The 17658-nt window shown below is 31.9% G+C and overlaps 2 protein-coding genes across 2 annotated transcripts; both read right to left on the bottom strand.

Moving 5' to 3' along the window:
* Nucleotides 1-1861: 1861 nt before the first annotated feature.
* On the bottom strand, nt 1862-9192 carry LOC120077682 (synaptotagmin-2-like). The gene is made up of 12 exons (XM_039031639.2): nt 8725-9192; nt 7264-7362; nt 7124-7174; nt 6793-6916; nt 6212-6330; nt 5994-6095; nt 5642-5716; nt 4965-5041; nt 4626-4872; nt 4187-4537; nt 3797-3928; nt 1862-2132 (listed from the first exon to the last, which is right to left on the bottom strand). Exons 1-12 carry the CDS (start codon nt 8833-8835, stop codon nt 2001-2003), a joined length of 1620 nt encoding a protein of 539 aa, XP_038887567.1. The 5' UTR covers nt 8836-9192; the 3' UTR covers nt 1862-2000.
* Nucleotides 9193-11140: 1948 nt separating this feature from the next.
* Nucleotides 11141-16256, bottom strand: LOC120077570 (beta-galactosidase 13-like). Its single transcript, XM_039031506.2, has 19 exons — nt 15796-16256; nt 15564-15659; nt 15372-15484; nt 15204-15270; nt 15020-15112; nt 14774-14917; nt 14497-14591; nt 14262-14367; nt 14082-14166; nt 13874-13992; nt 13594-13761; nt 13270-13448; nt 13034-13143; nt 12809-12918; nt 12613-12720; nt 12402-12506; nt 12140-12285; nt 11690-12038; nt 11141-11587 (listed from the first exon to the last, which is right to left on the bottom strand). Exons 1-19 carry the CDS (start codon nt 15976-15978, stop codon nt 11480-11482), a joined length of 2484 nt encoding a protein of 827 aa, XP_038887434.2. The 5' UTR covers nt 15979-16256; the 3' UTR covers nt 11141-11479.
* Between the last annotated feature and the right edge of the window lie 1402 nt (nt 16257-17658).

The raw sequence follows: 17658 nt of genomic DNA, 5'->3' as shown, positions 1-17658 counted from the left end.
AAAGAAAGAAAATAAAAAGACCAAAAAAAGGTGTGCAACAAGATAAGATAAGGGAGGACGAAATTAGAAATTAAAAAAAAAATTCAAATATTGACTAGTCAATTCATCAATATTTGCAAATATTTTAAAGATGTAATTTATTTTTAAATTTTTTCTCTTATTCTACTATGTATCATAAATATCCTAATTAAATTTTCACTGCTTTTCGTCTAATTAAAATATTCCTATTATAATTATTATAATTTCAGTCATTGAAAATTAACATCGACGACAAAAATGCGCATTAGTATTAAGTTTTAAACTCATAAGCAAAAGTATAAAATCTTAAAATCTATAACTCATCTTGAAACTAAATTCAAAACAATAAATACAAAGGTAAAAATATAATGTTTAAAAATCTAGAGACTAAATCATAGTTATGCTTAAAATTAGGGGTCATTTGGTTTAAGATTTTATAGATATCTAAGAACATTTAGAAATAAGATATCTAGGAATAAGAAGTAGAATAAAAGATAACTGTATTTGTTTAGAATATCTGGGAATGTGTTATGCTTTATTATGCAATTATAAAATATAAATTTAATAAAAATTAATTTTTATTTGTTAATTTATTTTGTTTGCATTAAGTTATTAAATCAATTTTAAGTCATTAAAATTTAATTAAATTTACCCAATCACCCTCCAATTTAATATATTTATTATGAATTAAATTTTTTATATTGTATATTTATATTATAAATTTTTATAAAAAAGATATTGATAATTAATTTAAGTATTTTTTTTTGTAATTTTGTTAATTGAAGAGTTAATTAGCTAATTGTTTAATGTCAATTATAAGCCTTATATATATACAAAAGAAGTTGATATAAACTAATTGATTTTAAATCATCAAACAATATTTTAAATTTTAAAAAGAATAATTATAATTATAGATTAAAACTAAAAGTATAAGTGTTCAATAGTGTTTTATTGAAAAAATTAACTTATTTTATTATTAGTTAATTAATTAATATTTTTTACACACTAATTAATAATTTTTATAAATAATTTATGATGTTAATATATATTACAATAAAAAGAAATTTAAGCAAATGTTTAAAAAATACTTAAAAATATTTACCAAATATATAATTATGGTTATTCATATTTAAAAAAAATATATGATTTTTCATATTAATTCCTCATAATAGAATAAATTAGGGAAATTATTATATTAGCATTATAATTAATAAAATTAATTAGATGCATCAACTATAAATTTAATTTAAACATATTTATAAAAATTAAATATTAACCAATATAATAATAGAATAAATTATGGAAATTATTATATTAGCATTATTATTAATAAAATTAATTAGATACATCAATTATAAATTTAATTTAAACATATTTATAAAAATTAAATTAAACAATATCAACAAAAAAGAATAACAAATAAAATGAAAAGATAAAATGTAAGAAAGAGAGAAAAACCATTGGAAATAGAGAAAACTTATGAAAAACTTCAATGGATGAGAATATGAAATCCTTAAAATAAGATGATCTCATTTCCAATGTTGAAATCTTGTACCAAATATGGTGATAAAATATAATTTCTCATCCTCATCTCTTATTCTCATGAACCAAACGGGCCATTAGGAATAAAAAGGCTATTTTTTTTTCCAAAAACTAAAAAATATATGAGACAGTAAATTCGAACCTCGACGTATGTTGATTGAAATATGTTTGTGTCAGCCACTTACTTTCACTCTTTTGAATTAAAAGAGGCTGAGCAAATCAAAATTTCAATTAACATAATGGAATGTTTTGGTTCTGTCACTATGCTACAAAAAAAAAGAATATTGATACCAAACCTAAATTAGTAAGAGGATTAAAATGGCCTCTTTATTTATATGGATAATGAATAGTAAAACAAATGAATCTGTGTCAGAAAATGAGGGGGAAATGTCTTTCCTGTCTCTAGGAAGACTGAAGACTAAGCAAGAAAAATAGTGAGTTCAGGATGAAATCCTCCATTGCAACTCAATTTGAATCCTTCCATTCTTTGAGTCTATAAGGTGATACTTCTCGTTTATCCTTTTGTTCGTAACAACATCAGAAAGACTGATCTCTACGTATCCTAACGATTCCTGTTTCAAAATATGAAGATTTGTAGGATACCTCCAAACAAGAACACTCAAGAAATATAAAGAACACAAATAACACTAAAGATAGATGTATATATTACAATATCAATGAAGAAATTACAATATGCCATAGTTTTTCGAGGGCTAGTCTTTTCCTAATTCTCCATCCCACAAAATTCTTCACACTTTGCTCCCAACCCACTCTCTCTATTTATAACTAAAAGCTTTAACCAACTCACTCACTAATTACTAATATGCCCATTCTAATAACGATATTAATATTCTACCAATAATCCTACTATATCTCTCACTAGGGCTCTCACAATATCACTCCTAACTTTCACAAAATGACCAAAATATATATCGATACATTGATATATCCATCTACATATTCATAAATTGGAAGATTCGATATCGATATTAAAGATTAATCGATATTCCATATATCTTTTACAAATACATATAAAGCATCGCAAATTGTCTCTATTAATATGAAAAGTAATAATAAGCTCCATAACTCAATTTGAAAGTAACAACTCAATTTATTGATTTAATTAATTTTTATTAATTAGTTTATTTATAAAAATATCCGTTGATATCAATATTTTATTTATATATCTATAAATTTGAGGTCTGGATATCGATTTCATTTTAATTCTTTTGGTCAGAAAGTTACATTATTTTAGAGGAATTGAAACTTTATTTCAAGTTTTGATAATATTCAGTTTACATAGTCAAGAGTGCATTTGGAATTACTCATTCCAAACAGGGTGAGGTAGAAAAGGAAGGTAAAAGGTGATTTGTAGCCAACTAAAACGAGGGAAAACATGGTGCTTTTAAGTGAAAGCAATCTCTTCAAAAGTTATCCCAAACTCATTACATTATGTTTCAGCCACAATACCAGCGGGTTGGAACAGCCTTAAAAACCAATAGCAAAAAAGAAAAAAGAAAAAAAAAAAACCTTTTAGGAGATTTTTGACTCGAGGAGTTGGTGTTAAGAGAGTGTAGTTGTGAATGGACGCCTTGTTTGGTCTGAGTTGTTCATGGCCCACAACTTATGCTAATTATTTCGTTTTTTGTTTTTAGTTTATGAAAATTAAGTCTATTTCCTCTCAATTTCTTATATTCAGTTATATCTTTAAGTACAATGATTGAATTATTAGTCAAATACTAAAACACAAAAGTAAGTTTTTAAAAGATATTTTTTTTAGTTTTCTCAATTTGGCTTGGTATTTTAAAACCAGTAGTAAAAATAGATAACAAATGAAGAAATTTGGAAGTGAAAATAACGTCTATAAACTTAATTTTACTTACCAATAAGCTTTTCATTATCCAAAAACTAAAAACCAAATGATTATCAAACGGGCTATAATAATTTTAGTTTCATTGTCTCCAAAAATCACGAATCATGATCTGTTCTCCCATATAAAAGATCAAACCTACATATTTGACATCCTTAGATCAAAAAGCTGTACTTCACTTATTTTACTTGTACAATAAAATAATCCCTAAATCATGCAACGTCTTCGTTGTTCTGATATTTGAGTATTGTCTATTCGAGTTTAAACACCGTCATTCCGATATTTGAGTTTAAACACATGTAGAGTACCTTTGATATTTCAATCTGAACTAGACTTGACGAAGAAAAATAGTGAGTTACAACATACCTTGGGATGCAGGAGGCCCATTCTTGATGAGGAGCTGAGAACTTCCACATATAATTTCTCATCTGTGGGTGGTTCTTCAAGCATAAATTCAAACTCTTCTTCCCATCTGGGGTCCCTGTTCTTCTTCATACGCTGCAAAAGTAGCAAGAAAATCTATTATCCGACAGCCTCAAGAGCCATATCTCAAACATTATAAATGAAATGGCAGGTTAACCTCATTTGCTCATATGAATAATTCATGTAGTTTATCTCAATAGATTTCTTATTTGTCATTTCTCTGTCTCATACATAAGTAGAGAGGATGTAATGAAATCTAACATCATTTCTTCCCACTAACTAAATGATGATATTAAAACAAGAACATTATCATGTATTAGAATCATGAAGTACCTTAGTTCTTTTCTCTTCCCCTTTGAACAGAAGCCTCACATATGGATTGTTGTGGTGTTTGCCTTCAACATCTTGAGCTTCATGAACGATAACTACAAGTAGACCTCCATTTTCCGGCGTTCCTACCGGAGCATCCTTTACCTTCAGTGCATCATCCAAATCTCCAGCTAATTCATCTTCCTTAAATGGTTTGTAAGTCAATTCAACCACAATCTGCCCCCTGTTCTTATCATTTTGAACATCATTCGGGTCCATGTTCTTCAGTAGGTCAAGGGTGAAGACTTTTGACACTTCAGGAGGAAGATCTTTCAAAGGGATTACATTCATGCCCATCTTGTCATGCTTTCCAACCTTTGAACATTAAGTAGATTATTCAAAAGAAAAAAAAAATTATAGACTAAATAGAAAAGAATCAAGGAAAGGACATAAAATTACTGACCTGTTCCCAATCGTAAACTTGGAATTCTATGACTTGGGAATTTGGGTCTTTGACCACCAAACTGAACTCCTCATTCCATTCAGGATTCAAATTCTTATGTTTCACGGTGGTCTTTTTTGAAGGTAGATTTTCCTCAGTAAGCTTAAGTTTCACATAAGGATCTGATGCGCCTAAAAGGTCTTTCTTTTTCAATCTCATTGCCCTTACAATCTTCACATCCAGAATTCCGACTGGCTTTCTTAGAGCTCTATGAAAGTTAAATCAATTATGTTAGCACATAAAAGGAGATAGCCTAAACACAAGTTTCATAACATTGAAACAAAGAATATAGGAACATACGTTGATGGATCGATAACTGTTATATCCAGGGTTTTAGGCCATAGATACATGTTGCCAACCTGATCTTTAATAGTCTCCTGCAGTTACAGTTTTCAATGCAATCATGAACATGATTTACAGATGCTGGCCCTCAAACAGAAGGTGACACAAACTCATTCGAAGTCAACTCCAAGATTATGTCTTAATGACTCGTCATATCGAAATGGATTGGCATTCTTTGAGCATTAAATCTTAAACCGGGGAAGATTACAGCCAAATATAGCTATCATTTTGAGAATAAATTATGGTAGAGGCTGATAGATGTTACATCTTCAGAGAGTTTTCACTTTAGATACTGAACTATATTAACATGAAATGGAACGTTAAACCCATTCGAATTCAACTCCAAGATTATCTGTCTTAATGACACATCATATCAAAATGGATTGGCATTCTTTGAGCATTAAATCTTAAACCGAGGAAGATCACAGCCAAATATAGCTATCATTTTGAGAATGAATTATGGTAGAGGCTGATAGATGTTACATCTTCAGAGAGTCAACTTCACTTTAGATACTGAACTATATTAACATGAAATGGAACGTTTAACCCACATCCGTTCAGCTTATAATTAAAGTCCATATGTCACTCATTCTTGTTAAAATGAAAGCAGAATGTAAGGAGAAAGATTATATTACCTGGACAAACTGGTGGAGACCTGGAATAGACATTAAGTCAGCCCCAACAAGCTTTAGCCCAAAATCAACGTGTGGCTGCAAAACCAACCGCAGAATGGCATCAATCGCCATAAAAAATATGCCATAAGTTTTCTAAAACCTTAACTAGAAGGATCTTTCATTAATGTTAGAGAGAGTGAGACCAAATTCTAGCCTGCTGGATTAATATCAGCATAAAAAATTTGTATGTAATTAACAGGAAATTTTGAATACGAACATTTTATCTATTTCTTTCTATTTAGTTAAAAGTCCTGGTCACAAAACTTGAGTAAATACCAACAACAAATGCAATGCTGACTCGTGATCACAAAACCTTTTCCATGAGCGAGATGAAGATATTTGCAAAACAAGGAAAGCTCGGAACCAATGGCTTCAAGGTAATACGTGGAGCCGCAAAAACTTGCAAATCTAGGATCTGTGGTTGCCACACAAAGAAGAATGAAAAAGCAGGCAACGGTTCTGTCTCATTATCCAAAAAGTCATTTAAGATTTTATCCATAGAATAAAAGAAAAGGCATCTCACGTTCTCACCTGAACTATTGCTTTCAGTCCAAATGCCTTGGCTGCAACCAAGACATTTGGATTTCCAGCCCATTTTATTGAAGGTTCCATTATCAGCTCCTTCTCATCGGTAGAATAGACTTTCATGCCTAACAAGAACAATGATCATGAGAAATAACATCAGTTGTGATCTTCAATAGAAATAATGATACAGAGAATTAAAATCTCCGCTGCAATATTGGTTTGTTCAACTCTGATAAGCTCCCAACAGATTCTTGGTCGATGCACAATGTAGCAGAGTCATATTTCCCTAGTCTTGTATTGAGTTCTTTTCCCTCTTTCAAGATATTCTAAAGTGCAGAAGGAAGCATCTGTCACAACCTTACAATGTGAAGATGCCAACATAACTATAAAATAGATAACTAATTTACCATTCGAGTACTTTTTTTCTCTTATAGAAAGCTTTGCCCAAATTCACAAAATAGAACTAAGATGCAATGGAAGACTTCTTAAAAAAGCAAATCTGGTGTGCACTTGCATTAAATACAGACGATAGTTAAACATAAAATTCCTCTAATATTGAACCAGGAAGAGTTGAATCACATTAGTACCTTGAAAAGTTGGCGGCAAGGACCCCAATGTGAGTGCTTCAAATTCAACAGAATCAATTTTAAATTTGGGGATTTGCTCTGCAATTATAGGTTTAGCAATATTTCTTGCTGTTTTGCATATTGCCTGTGTCAAGAGAAAACATAAAATTTCTGAACAGACACACGAAATGGAGAAGCTACAAAAAGAGGGGGAAAAGAAAGGGAAAGAAAAGGAAAGGGAAAATAAAAGATGTAGCATCAATGGAAGTGGAATTAGCATAACTAACAAACAAAAGAGTTGATTGAAAAACTAAAAAAAAATTAGTACTGCTGATGAAGCAGATGACTAAACCTTATCAAGATAGGGCCACATATATTCAATAAACTTGTTAAGCCAGTCAACCTACAAAAAAGTTGTTAGACAAACTATAAGATAATTCAGTCAAAGGCAAAAGATAATAGGATAAGAGGAATTTAATACGAGTTACATACACGATCATAATCTGGACATTTCACCCACAGTGGTATCTCAGGAAGCATTTGCTGCAATCTTATTGGGTCTTCTTCGAGAAGTGGACGAATTTCATGATCCTGAACAGGCCATTCCCGCATAAATTTTTCAAAATACATAGAAATGTAGGAGAGGCATTATAAAGAGAATAAAGCACTGAAATATTGGCTATGTATCTTAGCTTCTACCTCTAGCCTATCCAGTTAAGAAATTCCGTTCTTTTTGCATAGAAGAACTAAACGTGTGATTGCAGCACAAGATGCAACTGATAACATGGAGATCACATCATGAATCTCTAGTGGCATGTTTGGCTCAAGAACTTGAAGTTGGGGAAGTGGAGTTAAGAACTCCAATCCTAGTTTGACCCAATAAGTTTGTGAACCCCGCTACTAAAAGACATCAATTTTATGACTTTCTAACTCTTTACATTGTGGGCCCAAGATTAAACAAATCTCCTTATTTAATAAATTTTTAGCTTAAATAACTTCACTCCTTGTCCCAAATACCTCCTAAATGACTCAAGCTAGAAACATAATTATTTTCCAAGAGATTGGTTAGTTGAGTTAAGTGGAGTTCCAATCCTAGTTTGACCCAATAAGTTTGTGAACCCTGTGACTAAAAGACATCAATTTCATGACTTTCTAAATCTTTATACTGTCGGCCCAAGACTAAACAACTCTCGAGATTTAATAAATTTTCAGATTAAATAACTTCACTCCTTGTCCCAAATATCCTCTAAATGACTCAAGCTAGAAATATAATTATTTTCCAAGAGACTGGTTAGTTGAGTTCAATGACAAAGTAAACAATTGTGCATTCTGAACTTTGTTCACCATTTCCATGAAAATCTCCAATAACCAATTCAATAGATCGTTGTCCACAAGCTGAACTCAGTTTCCAAATCTAATCATGGTTGCACGATCCTACTATATTTTATTGTCACGATATAGGATATTAAATCCTAAGCAGATAGTTATCATGACCTGAACCCATTTACTACTTACATTCACCCTTAAGGTTCAATCTAAACCATCTGAGCAACTCAAAAGATAAAGAAACATCGTTAAGTACCATTGGTACAAATAAGTACCTCTTTCGTGACAGTAACTTTTTTCTTCATATGAATAAATATAGGATCTATGGAGAAACTTCTTAGAAGTATGATTTATGCAATAAACCTTTCCTATTCGATGGAAAAGGATCAAGGATCCCATGATCCTAAACTGACCTTACTTGAAATCGCAAATCTCAAATTTGTTTACGAAGAGTAGATCTAATTACATTAGTGTCCATAATCAATAAGGCTCGTTAGTAAGTGCTACAAGATCTCCTATATTGAAACTCATGGTTATGGAACCGAATCTAATAGTATGAAACATTTTCTTTTCCAAAGTGAAATCCCCTAGAGTTTCGAGGGAAAACGGAAGCAAAGGAACACTAACCTCAACATCATTGGGTTGAAAATAGATGAAAAGGAAGTAACCAGCAACAAGGCCAATGGAGATCCCAACTCCAAATCCAAAAAGGCCCAATATTGTACCAAAAAACCCCATTTCAATTCCTGCTTCAAGATTTAGAAAAACTTCCCTGCGACCTTTGAACTCAGTTCCAACAATGGAAATAGCCCCCTGTTCATCGATTTTCCCGCGCCTTTCTACAAAAGTTTGCAGATCAATCAACAAGAATATTCTACAGATGGGAAATTTTTTGGAAAATCCCAAGCTTCCTTCTCGATTTCAACGACCAAAACAACAGGATCGAAACCCAACAGTCAATGGAAAAATGGTAAGTGATCATTGAAATCGAAGCATTATTTTACGGGTTTTTTCTTTTTATTTTTTTTTTTGTTTCGTTTTTCTCGCAAAATTTGTAGAAAAGAGAAATTGTTGATGTTTTAATTTGAGGAACTCAGAAATAGGCAACGATTTGAATCGCGGTTTTTATGGCGTGGCTTTTTTTTTTTTTAAATGACTTAAGATACCGTTAATGATAAAATAATAAAAATAATAATAAAGCGGGAAATTTTAGTGCCGGTTTCTGCCACGTGTCACATGGGCGTTATAATATTTTTTATATTTTAATTGTTGTTTTTAACTGAAAATCAATTAAAGGGTGAACATTAAAAAATTGTTAAAGCTTATGGTAAATAGTGCATCACCTATCAAAATTTAAGGAAAAATTAAGAGGTAATTGCATATACAGCATTCTAACACAAAATAATAACAAATTTAGTACCATTTAAAACCATTTGCAAATACTCCATGAAAAAACCATCTGCAAATATGATAAAATTTTAACTTTTATCAGCATATAATGTTGATTGGAGTTTATCAGTAATAAATCTATCAATGATAGATATTTGATACTAATTGTCCTATTTGGTAGGCACATCATTGACTGATATCACCAATTGACCTGTCTGGTAGCCATATCATTCACATCATTGACTGAGGTTTACTTGTAATAGATGTCTATCATTAATTGTTTATATGCTCGTTGACTAGTATATATGTTATTAGTCTATATATCATATCAATCGAATACAAATATGATAAAGAAGAATCATATTATGTTAATTTACTATTAGGTGATTTCTTACATGGTCTATCAATCATAAACATGAATAAAATAGTTCACTCAAACATGTTAAAAGTAGTTCATCAATGATAGACATAAAAATGGTTGATAAGTGATAGATATCTATCAATGATAAATATAAACTGTTCAACCAATGATAAACTATTAAAATAATCTATAAAAATTATCAAATTTGCAGATTATTTATTTATGTGACATGTTTGCAAATGTGATAGCTAATTTTACTACTCGTTGCAATTATCCTGAAATTAAAGTTCTATGATAGCCCTAACGTTCTCCAGCATTTATACATACATTCTTCATCATAAAATTATCTAGGTGGTCTTTAGGCATAAGACTAATTCAATACTTAATTTGGAGTTCCCATCTTTTTCTTATGTTTTTGCTCGTTTTTGCTCTCATTCTTTCATTAACCCCAATCCATGTCTTAAGGTTTAGGTTTATATCCAATTGTTATTCTCAATGAGTACTCGCTCATTGCTCTTGAATTATCGCTTCATTGGTCATCTTGTATAACAAATGTTGTTTTCGCATGATTCAAAATAACATATTGTTGTAATTTGAAAACAAGCAAATAACACAGTAAGTATTTTTGAAAGGGAGAATGGCTAAAAATGTCTACATTGTGAAGAGTAAAGTGATTAAACATGGGTAGTAGGTGTGGAGTTTGACCAAGAAACAACATGAACAAGCCTCCCAAGTTTGGTTCAACCAAAATGAAACTCAAGAATTATGAATATAAACACTTCAAACATTAACCCTCCTTTTGATATTGCCATTATGGAAAAATCCTTTACGAAGGAAAGAACATTGATATATGAAAAATCGCGATATGGTGATATAACGCAGGGTCTTCCAAAACTGGAACAAGTGTTAGAAGTGCGTTCATTTAAAGAAATTGATAAATTTTGATTGCAAAATGATTTATTATGCGAATATATATCAATAGGAGACCTTTAAAAGAAATCCTAGAAATTAAGTTTTTTTTTTTTTGGTCAATTTAGGTGGTGCTTAAATAAGTTATAAATCTCAACTGGTAATGCTTTCATTGTTGTTAGCAATATTTTCTTAATATTCTACCAATATTTTTACTAACTATTACCCATATTAATGTTGGATTCTTTAATTTAAAGTAATATTGATTATTAATAGAAAAGACATTTTTTCCTTCATTTTTTCCTTTCATTCTTGTTAAGGGGGCAAGGAAATTTAATTTCGGTTGCAAGAATAAAAAATTAGAATAAAGGATAAGAACAAGGCTCAAGAAATTGTGGGATTATATTAATGAAAATAAAAGTTAAATAAAACTTTTTCTTTTTTGTTACCTCTCAATCTCAACTCATTAAATAACAAATGACCAAAGGGGATGGAAAAAAGGTGTGTGTGTATGTGGGGAGAGACAAAAAGAGGAGAAGAAGAAAAGAAGAAGAAGAAAGAAAGAAAGAAAGAAAGAAAGAAGTAAAACTTTGAGCTTCAAGAAACCCCAACTCTGAAGGGGATGTGATTTATGAAACATGTTGTTAGTAGCAAACAGAATGTGTAGACTAGCCTCTCCAGATCTTTTCCTTCTTTCTTTGAAAATATTTGTCCATTCAAATTCTAAGCATTGCATTTTGCTTGTATTGCTAGTGTCTTCTCATCACATTCATTCTTGAAGTTGTTGAATGCATCCATTGGCACTGAACAGTTTTCTTTACCCAAACAATGCTGCAAAAAAAAAAAAAAAAAAAAAAAAAAAAAAAAAAACCCCATTTGAAAAGGTTAATCAAACTGAAACAAGAAGTTTGTATTTGTATTAGTTTCTTTTACCTGTTCAACGAGTTTTTGTGTATCGAACGATGAGTGGAATTTTCCATGTTGATAGTTTCCACAAACACCAGAAGGATCACCGAAGCTTGCAAATTCAATGGAGGCGATCTTTTTGTCGTGGGGACACCGGAGGTGGGCACTTGTTTTCACATCATCTACTACAGCTCTGAATTGCTTGTCTTTCCTTTCCCAGGACTTGACATTTGGTGGATGATATTGGGTAATGAAGCTGCAGATTGTGTCTCTGTTCACGAGAACTATTTCAACATTTTCAGGTGTGTGATCCTCTTCTTCCAATATTACCAGTAGATTTTCTGATGGCTTTATGAAGGTTCTTGGAATATGGTACCTGAGAAAGAGCAACATTTTTTTCGTTGGACAAAACTTTTTTGAATTTTGAGTTTATAGAGATGTTAATGAGTAGGGAAAAGGAGAAGGGTGGTTGCTTACTCTGATTGAGTAGGCATTTTTAAAGGGGATAAGTAGGACATCCAATACCGACCGATGCTTTTACCATTCACCCAAATTTGTCCCTTCCCCATTCCATTCATTCTAATAGCCACAGGGTCATTTCCTTCTGGAGCATCAAAATATGTCTGCAAGATTAATGAGTGAGTTTAGTTGAATCAATAGTATCTCCATGGAGTTGGTACATTTTATCTCCAATGCCAAAACTGAGAAAAGAGTTGATAGAATTGCTTATTATCATTACCTTGAACCATGTGAGAGCAGTTTTTTCTTCCTTGATTTCGCTCCAGTCAACTCGGTGTGATCCTCCCTGAGTGAAAGCTTTAACTTTTTCTCCATTCAGACCAACCTGCAAGAGTGTGAGTATTTAAGTTGTACAACCTATGACGTATGTTTTGCCAATCAACTTCATTTACTTGATTAGTTAGGTATAAAAGGGCTACTTGTAATATTACCTGGTGTCCCCAGCCATTTTTAGAAATATCAAGTGTTCCGGTATTTAAACCAAGGATTGTTATAAATCGAGGCCCTGCAAATCTGTGTTCCATGTATGCTCCACTATCCTGCATTATTGACAAAAGAAAGTGGTGATTATATTTTCTAAAATACAATCAAACAGAAATGACAAGCACTGGGTTGTAATCTCCATACTGGAAGTCCCACTGTCATGCCTAGCAGAGCTATGTTATTAATTCCAGCCCTTAAGGGCACTGATTTTTGGAAAACGAAGTTTTTCTCCTCGTGACTGCCATGTGCCGTTCCTAGAAATCAAAAGACCCCTATGTTCTTTAGCGATGAATATTTTCAATGTTAGGATGTATGCTATGTGGAGAAACTTATGTGTAATATAGTATTCATATTTGGATAAACACTTACCCATGTATTCCCCATTGATGAATACAAGTATAGCATGACCAAGGCTTGCAATACGTAGCACTGGTAGGATATCAGGACGCTTTGATACGTCTTCTTTGTCCAACTCGAAGCTGTTATCAGTTGATGTAAAGATGTTAAATATCCACAACAACTTCAAACATTAGAGTTCTATTGCTCGTCATTTAGCCTATTATTATTATTATTATTATTTTGTGAGAAAATAGAGTTTGTCTTACCTAGTGGTGTACCATCCATAATCTGTGGTGTCCTTAAGTAAACTGTAGAGCTCCAACGGTATCTTATTATTTACTGGTACTTGTTGAACAGTTGGAATGGGTTCAGCTGACATTTTCCACTTGAAATTGCTTGCAACCTTTGATGGGATAAAGTTCCTGGCATTGTGTTGTGATACAATCTGTGTTTTTTTTTTTTTTTTGGCAAATGGTTATGGAAGAGTCAATTAGAGTCCTCAATTGCGGCAAGATTTATAATTTAACAACCCACAGAACCTATTTTATTAAACTTCCTGTCACTAAGTTTTCATGAGAGAGGAGTTTTACCGTCTGAGTGTTGTAGACAACAGTTTTACAGTCAGGAAGTATGCTAATTGATCGAGGTGGAAGAAGATATTCCCGTCCTCTGAATGTAATAGTTTGTGCACTCTTTGTGTCATTGTTGGCCAAGAAAGCAGCACAAATATTAGTTCCTGGCTTCTCATAAATGCGAGCCTGTATAGGATACAACAAGTTGATCAATTAGCATAACTTGGTGGTTTTGAAGGATCAGCCAAGTGCCTTCACTTAAAATATTACATCGAATGTATATAAATGATTATAGTACCTCTAAACCATTGCCCATCACCTGGGTTCTAGGAGTTCCCCAGAGGAGAGGTTTCTTGCACAGATTCAATGCCTTGTGCACGTCCCTGAGATGACCCCATTTCGGTTCCCTTTGTAAGCCTTTCACATCATAAAGGTGCAAAATTTTAGACATTTGAGTGAGCGTTCAAGCACGTGATTGCTCATACCTAGACATATAATCCACTTACCAAATTCGTCAAGTGGTGCTTCATCATAGTACCTAGTTGTTGTAAAGACAGCACTTGTTCTACCGAAGTTTGTTCCACCATAGTACTGCAAACGTAAAATAGTCCCATTGGTTGCCATAAAAGTAGAATTATGCTAACTTAGTAAATTTATAGGCATGGAAAAAGCCATATATTTCTTACCATATAATAGTTTACCAAACTACCGTTCTTGGAGAAGAATCGGGCGACCGAAAAGGCAATATCTTCTGCTGATCTTTGTGAAGGTGGATCTCCAAATACTCTGTACCTGTTTTATGACAGGAAATAGTTGATGTTTAGATCGTACTTATGCATGTATATAGTAACCTTCCTTTTTAATTCACATCATTTTCCACGCCGTGAAAAATTGTCAGTAAAACTAGGTATATATGCTTACTGAGCAGTCCAATTCTCAGTCCATAGTGCAGGCTTATAGGGTTTGTTGGGTCCTGTAAAAGTATCTCCGCAGTGCCTTCCATTGCAGGTGTTGATCTGAACATATAAGTGGTCTCTTTAGTTCTAAGAACGAGGATGAAATCATAAAACTTCTAATACTTTGTTCTTTAATCTTCCCATATCAGTTTCTTTTTTCTACTTTGTTCTTTAATCTTCCCATATCAGTTTCTTTTTTCTACACCAATCAAGAACAATTGTAAAGAGATCGTTAAACTTACCACTGGATCAGGAGCATCCTTCTGCTTGCACATGATCCATGGAACTCCAACCCCAAATCCAACTGCCATATTTGCTGCCCACTGGATGTATTGGACACCAAGCTCATCATATGCAAGTTGAACATGGTTATATTCATTTTCAATCTGAATCGTGGATGGAAAAATTGTGTTAGAAAAAATTTAAAAAGAAGAAAAAGATCAAATAAACTAACAATGAGGAATATATGTATATAGATAGATACATACCTGAGCTAAAATGATGGGTCCTCCTTGAGAAGCAAAAAGTTTATTTTCCTTCATCATGTCTATGATCATTGTTACATATTTTTTCATGTAATGCTGCAAATAAAATAATTAATTTTCTTGTACTACCTTCCAACTCCAATTTCCTAGACAAATTCAAACTGTAAAGATGACAGTCATATTTTACCTTGAATGGGGAGTTATATGAACGGAAAATAATGTTTGGTTTCTCTCTGAGCCAATATGGAAGTCCTCTGAAGGTGAAAACCAAATATTAGTGAGAAAGAAAGGGAAAAAAGAGAGAAAAAGAATTATAGAAATTTTGAAGCTTGAAAGAGGTAATGATGATCAATACCCATGGTTCCATTCAGCTTGGATGAAGGGTCCAACCCTTAAAGTCACATACATCTTTTTCTCAGCAATGAGCTTGATAAATTTTACCAAATCGTAATTTCCTTCGAAATTAAACTGCATATTGAAAAAATATAGTTGAATCAAGTTACGAATCACATAAATCAATCACAAACTCCAAGATCTTCAACTTTACCTGGCCTTCCACAGGCTCATGAATATTCCAGAAAACATAAGTCTGAATCAAATTCAAACCTCCACGTCTCGCCTTGTCTAGAATATCTGGCCACATCTGCAACTCGAAAACAACATTTCCTCAGTTTATTTTAATCTAAAATTTAGAGATTAAGATGTGGTTTCATCAATTTTTATATCAATTCCTCCTCAATTTTTTTTACAAACAAAACATAGGGTTTTTTGGCATGTACCTCTGGAGTACTTCTTGGATAATGAATGGAACCAGAGAACAGAAGCTCTCTTTTACCATTAATGATAAGTGATCTAGCATCGTAAGTAACACCAGTATTATTACCGCCATGACCATGAGTAGTAATACCAAAAGACAGCATGGAAAGAATGAAAAGAACAAACATCTCTCTATGAATCACCATGGAAATAAAGTCGTGTACAGAGAGAAACAGGGACAAAGCAAATTAGGAGAAACACGGGTAGGAATAGGAAATTCAGAAATTGAAAAGAAAGCACATGGAAGATTCAAATAAGCATTCATGGGCTAGCATCCCTTCATAGTTGGAGGCTTTCAAGAAGCTGGATTGAAATGGAAATTGACATAGAATTATATAGAGTAACCCTAAAATGTGGATCCAGAGCAATTCTTGGATTTGGAGGTGAAACTAGAAGTTTGAATCTCTTGGCTGTGAAGCACTTTGCCATATTTGGAGCTTCCACTTGTAAAATGAAAATGAAGAATTGAAAGCTAAAAATGGAGGTTTCAAAACTATTTTTCAAAATTAGTGAGCTCTAATCAATGAATTTCTATAATCTGCGGCCACTTACTTGGAATGTCGTGTGTCTTACACCAATAGTTGCGCTCCACGTTTACCTTTTCCTTAATACAACTTTAGAAAGAAAATAAAAGGACGCTATATATGATATAATATAATATATCCCAACTACTTGGCTATTTTATATTTAATATAAAATATGAATATATACAATTCAAACATTAACCCTCCTTTTGATATTTTAAATTATCAAGAACCAAGTAAAATAAAATTTAAACAGAAGAAACATTTATTTCTTTTTATTCCTTTATATTTAAGGAAATTGATAAATTTTGATTGCAAAATGATTTATTATGCGGATATATATCAATCAGACACCTTTAAAAGAAATCTTAGAAATTAAGATTTTTAAAATTTTTTTGGACTATTTAAGTGGTGCTTAAATAAGTTATAAATCTCAACAGGTAATGCTTTCATTGTTGTAACAATATTTTCTTTATATTCTCTTTGTATATTCTATCAATATTTTTACTAACTATTACCCATATTAATGTTGGATTCTTTAATTTAAAGCAATATTGATTATTAATGGAAAAAACATTTTTCCCTTCATTTTTCACTTTCATTCTTGTCAAGGGTATATGGAAATTTAATTTCGATCACAAAAATAAAAAATTGGAATAAAGGATAAGACAAGGCTTAAGAAATTGTGGGATTATATTAATGAAAATAAAAGTTAAGAGTTGAGATTGAGAGGTAACAAAATGATTTTTTTTTTTTTTTATCGATTATGAATTTAAATAATAAATGATCAAAGAGGATGGGGAAAAGGTGTGTTTGGAAGAAGAAAGAAAGAAGTAAAACTTTGAGCTTCAAGAAGACTTTTTGAGCTTCAAGAAGACTTAACTCTGAAGGGGAGTTGGTTATTGTAGTCATAGATTATTGTAGTTAGGTTATAATAATTTATGTTTGGGCTGTAAATTATTTTAGTTTAGGTTATAATAGTATGTGTCTGATGTGTGAACTATTTTAGTTTGAGAAGGAAATAGTAAACACTGTAGCGAATAAGAAAAAAATGATAAAGGTAAAATAGTAAAAATTGTAGCAAATAGTAAATATTGTAGTGTTTTAGGATAATCATTGCCCTAAACACCCCTTAAGAGTTAAGATTGAGAGGTAACAAAAAAAGAAAAAGTTTTATTGATTATGAATTTAATTAATAAATGACCAAAGGGGATGGGGAAAAGGTATATGTGTATGTGGGGAGAGACAAAAAGATGAGAAGAAGAAAAGAAGAAAAAGAAAAGAAAGAAATAAAGAAGTAAA

This window comes from Benincasa hispida, chromosome 5 (assembly GCF_027475165.1).
Source record: "Benincasa hispida cultivar pf3 chromosome 5, pf3_genome.v1.1, whole genome shotgun sequence".
In the NCBI taxonomy this organism is placed as follows: Eukaryota; Viridiplantae; Streptophyta; class Magnoliopsida; order Cucurbitales; family Cucurbitaceae; genus Benincasa; species Benincasa hispida.
This window is presented reverse-complemented; position numbering and strand designations above follow the sequence as displayed.

What these genes read in the sequence shown, in the direction of transcription:
- LOC120077682 (XM_039031639.2), bottom strand. Translation starts at nt 8,835, where the DNA reads ATGGGGTTTTTTGGTACAATATTGGGCCTTTTTGGATTTGGAGTTGGG. An exon ending in TCATCTCGCTCATGGAAAAG is followed by an intron (nt 5,717 to 5,993) that starts GTTTTGTGATCA and finishes TTGGTTTTGCAG; the next exon opens with CCACACGTTGATTTTGGGCT. An exon ending in TGGGCCTCCTGCATCCCAAG is followed by an intron (nt 2,133 to 3,796) that starts GTATGTTGTAAC and finishes ATTTTGAAACAG; the next exon opens with GAATCGTTAGGATACGTAGA.
- LOC120077570 (XM_039031506.2), bottom strand. Translation starts at nt 15,978, where the DNA reads ATGGTGATTCATAGAGAGATGTTTGTTCTTTTCATTCTTTCCATGCTG. An exon ending in AGCACCACTTGACGAATTTG is followed by an intron (nt 13,993 to 14,081) that starts GTAAGTGGATTA and finishes ATGATGTGAAAG; the next exon opens with GCTTACAAAGGGAACCGAAA. An exon ending in CACAAAAACTCGTTGAACAG is followed by an intron (nt 11,588 to 11,689) that starts GTAAAAGAAACT and finishes TTTTTTTTGCAG; the next exon opens with CATTGTTTGGGTAAAGAAAA.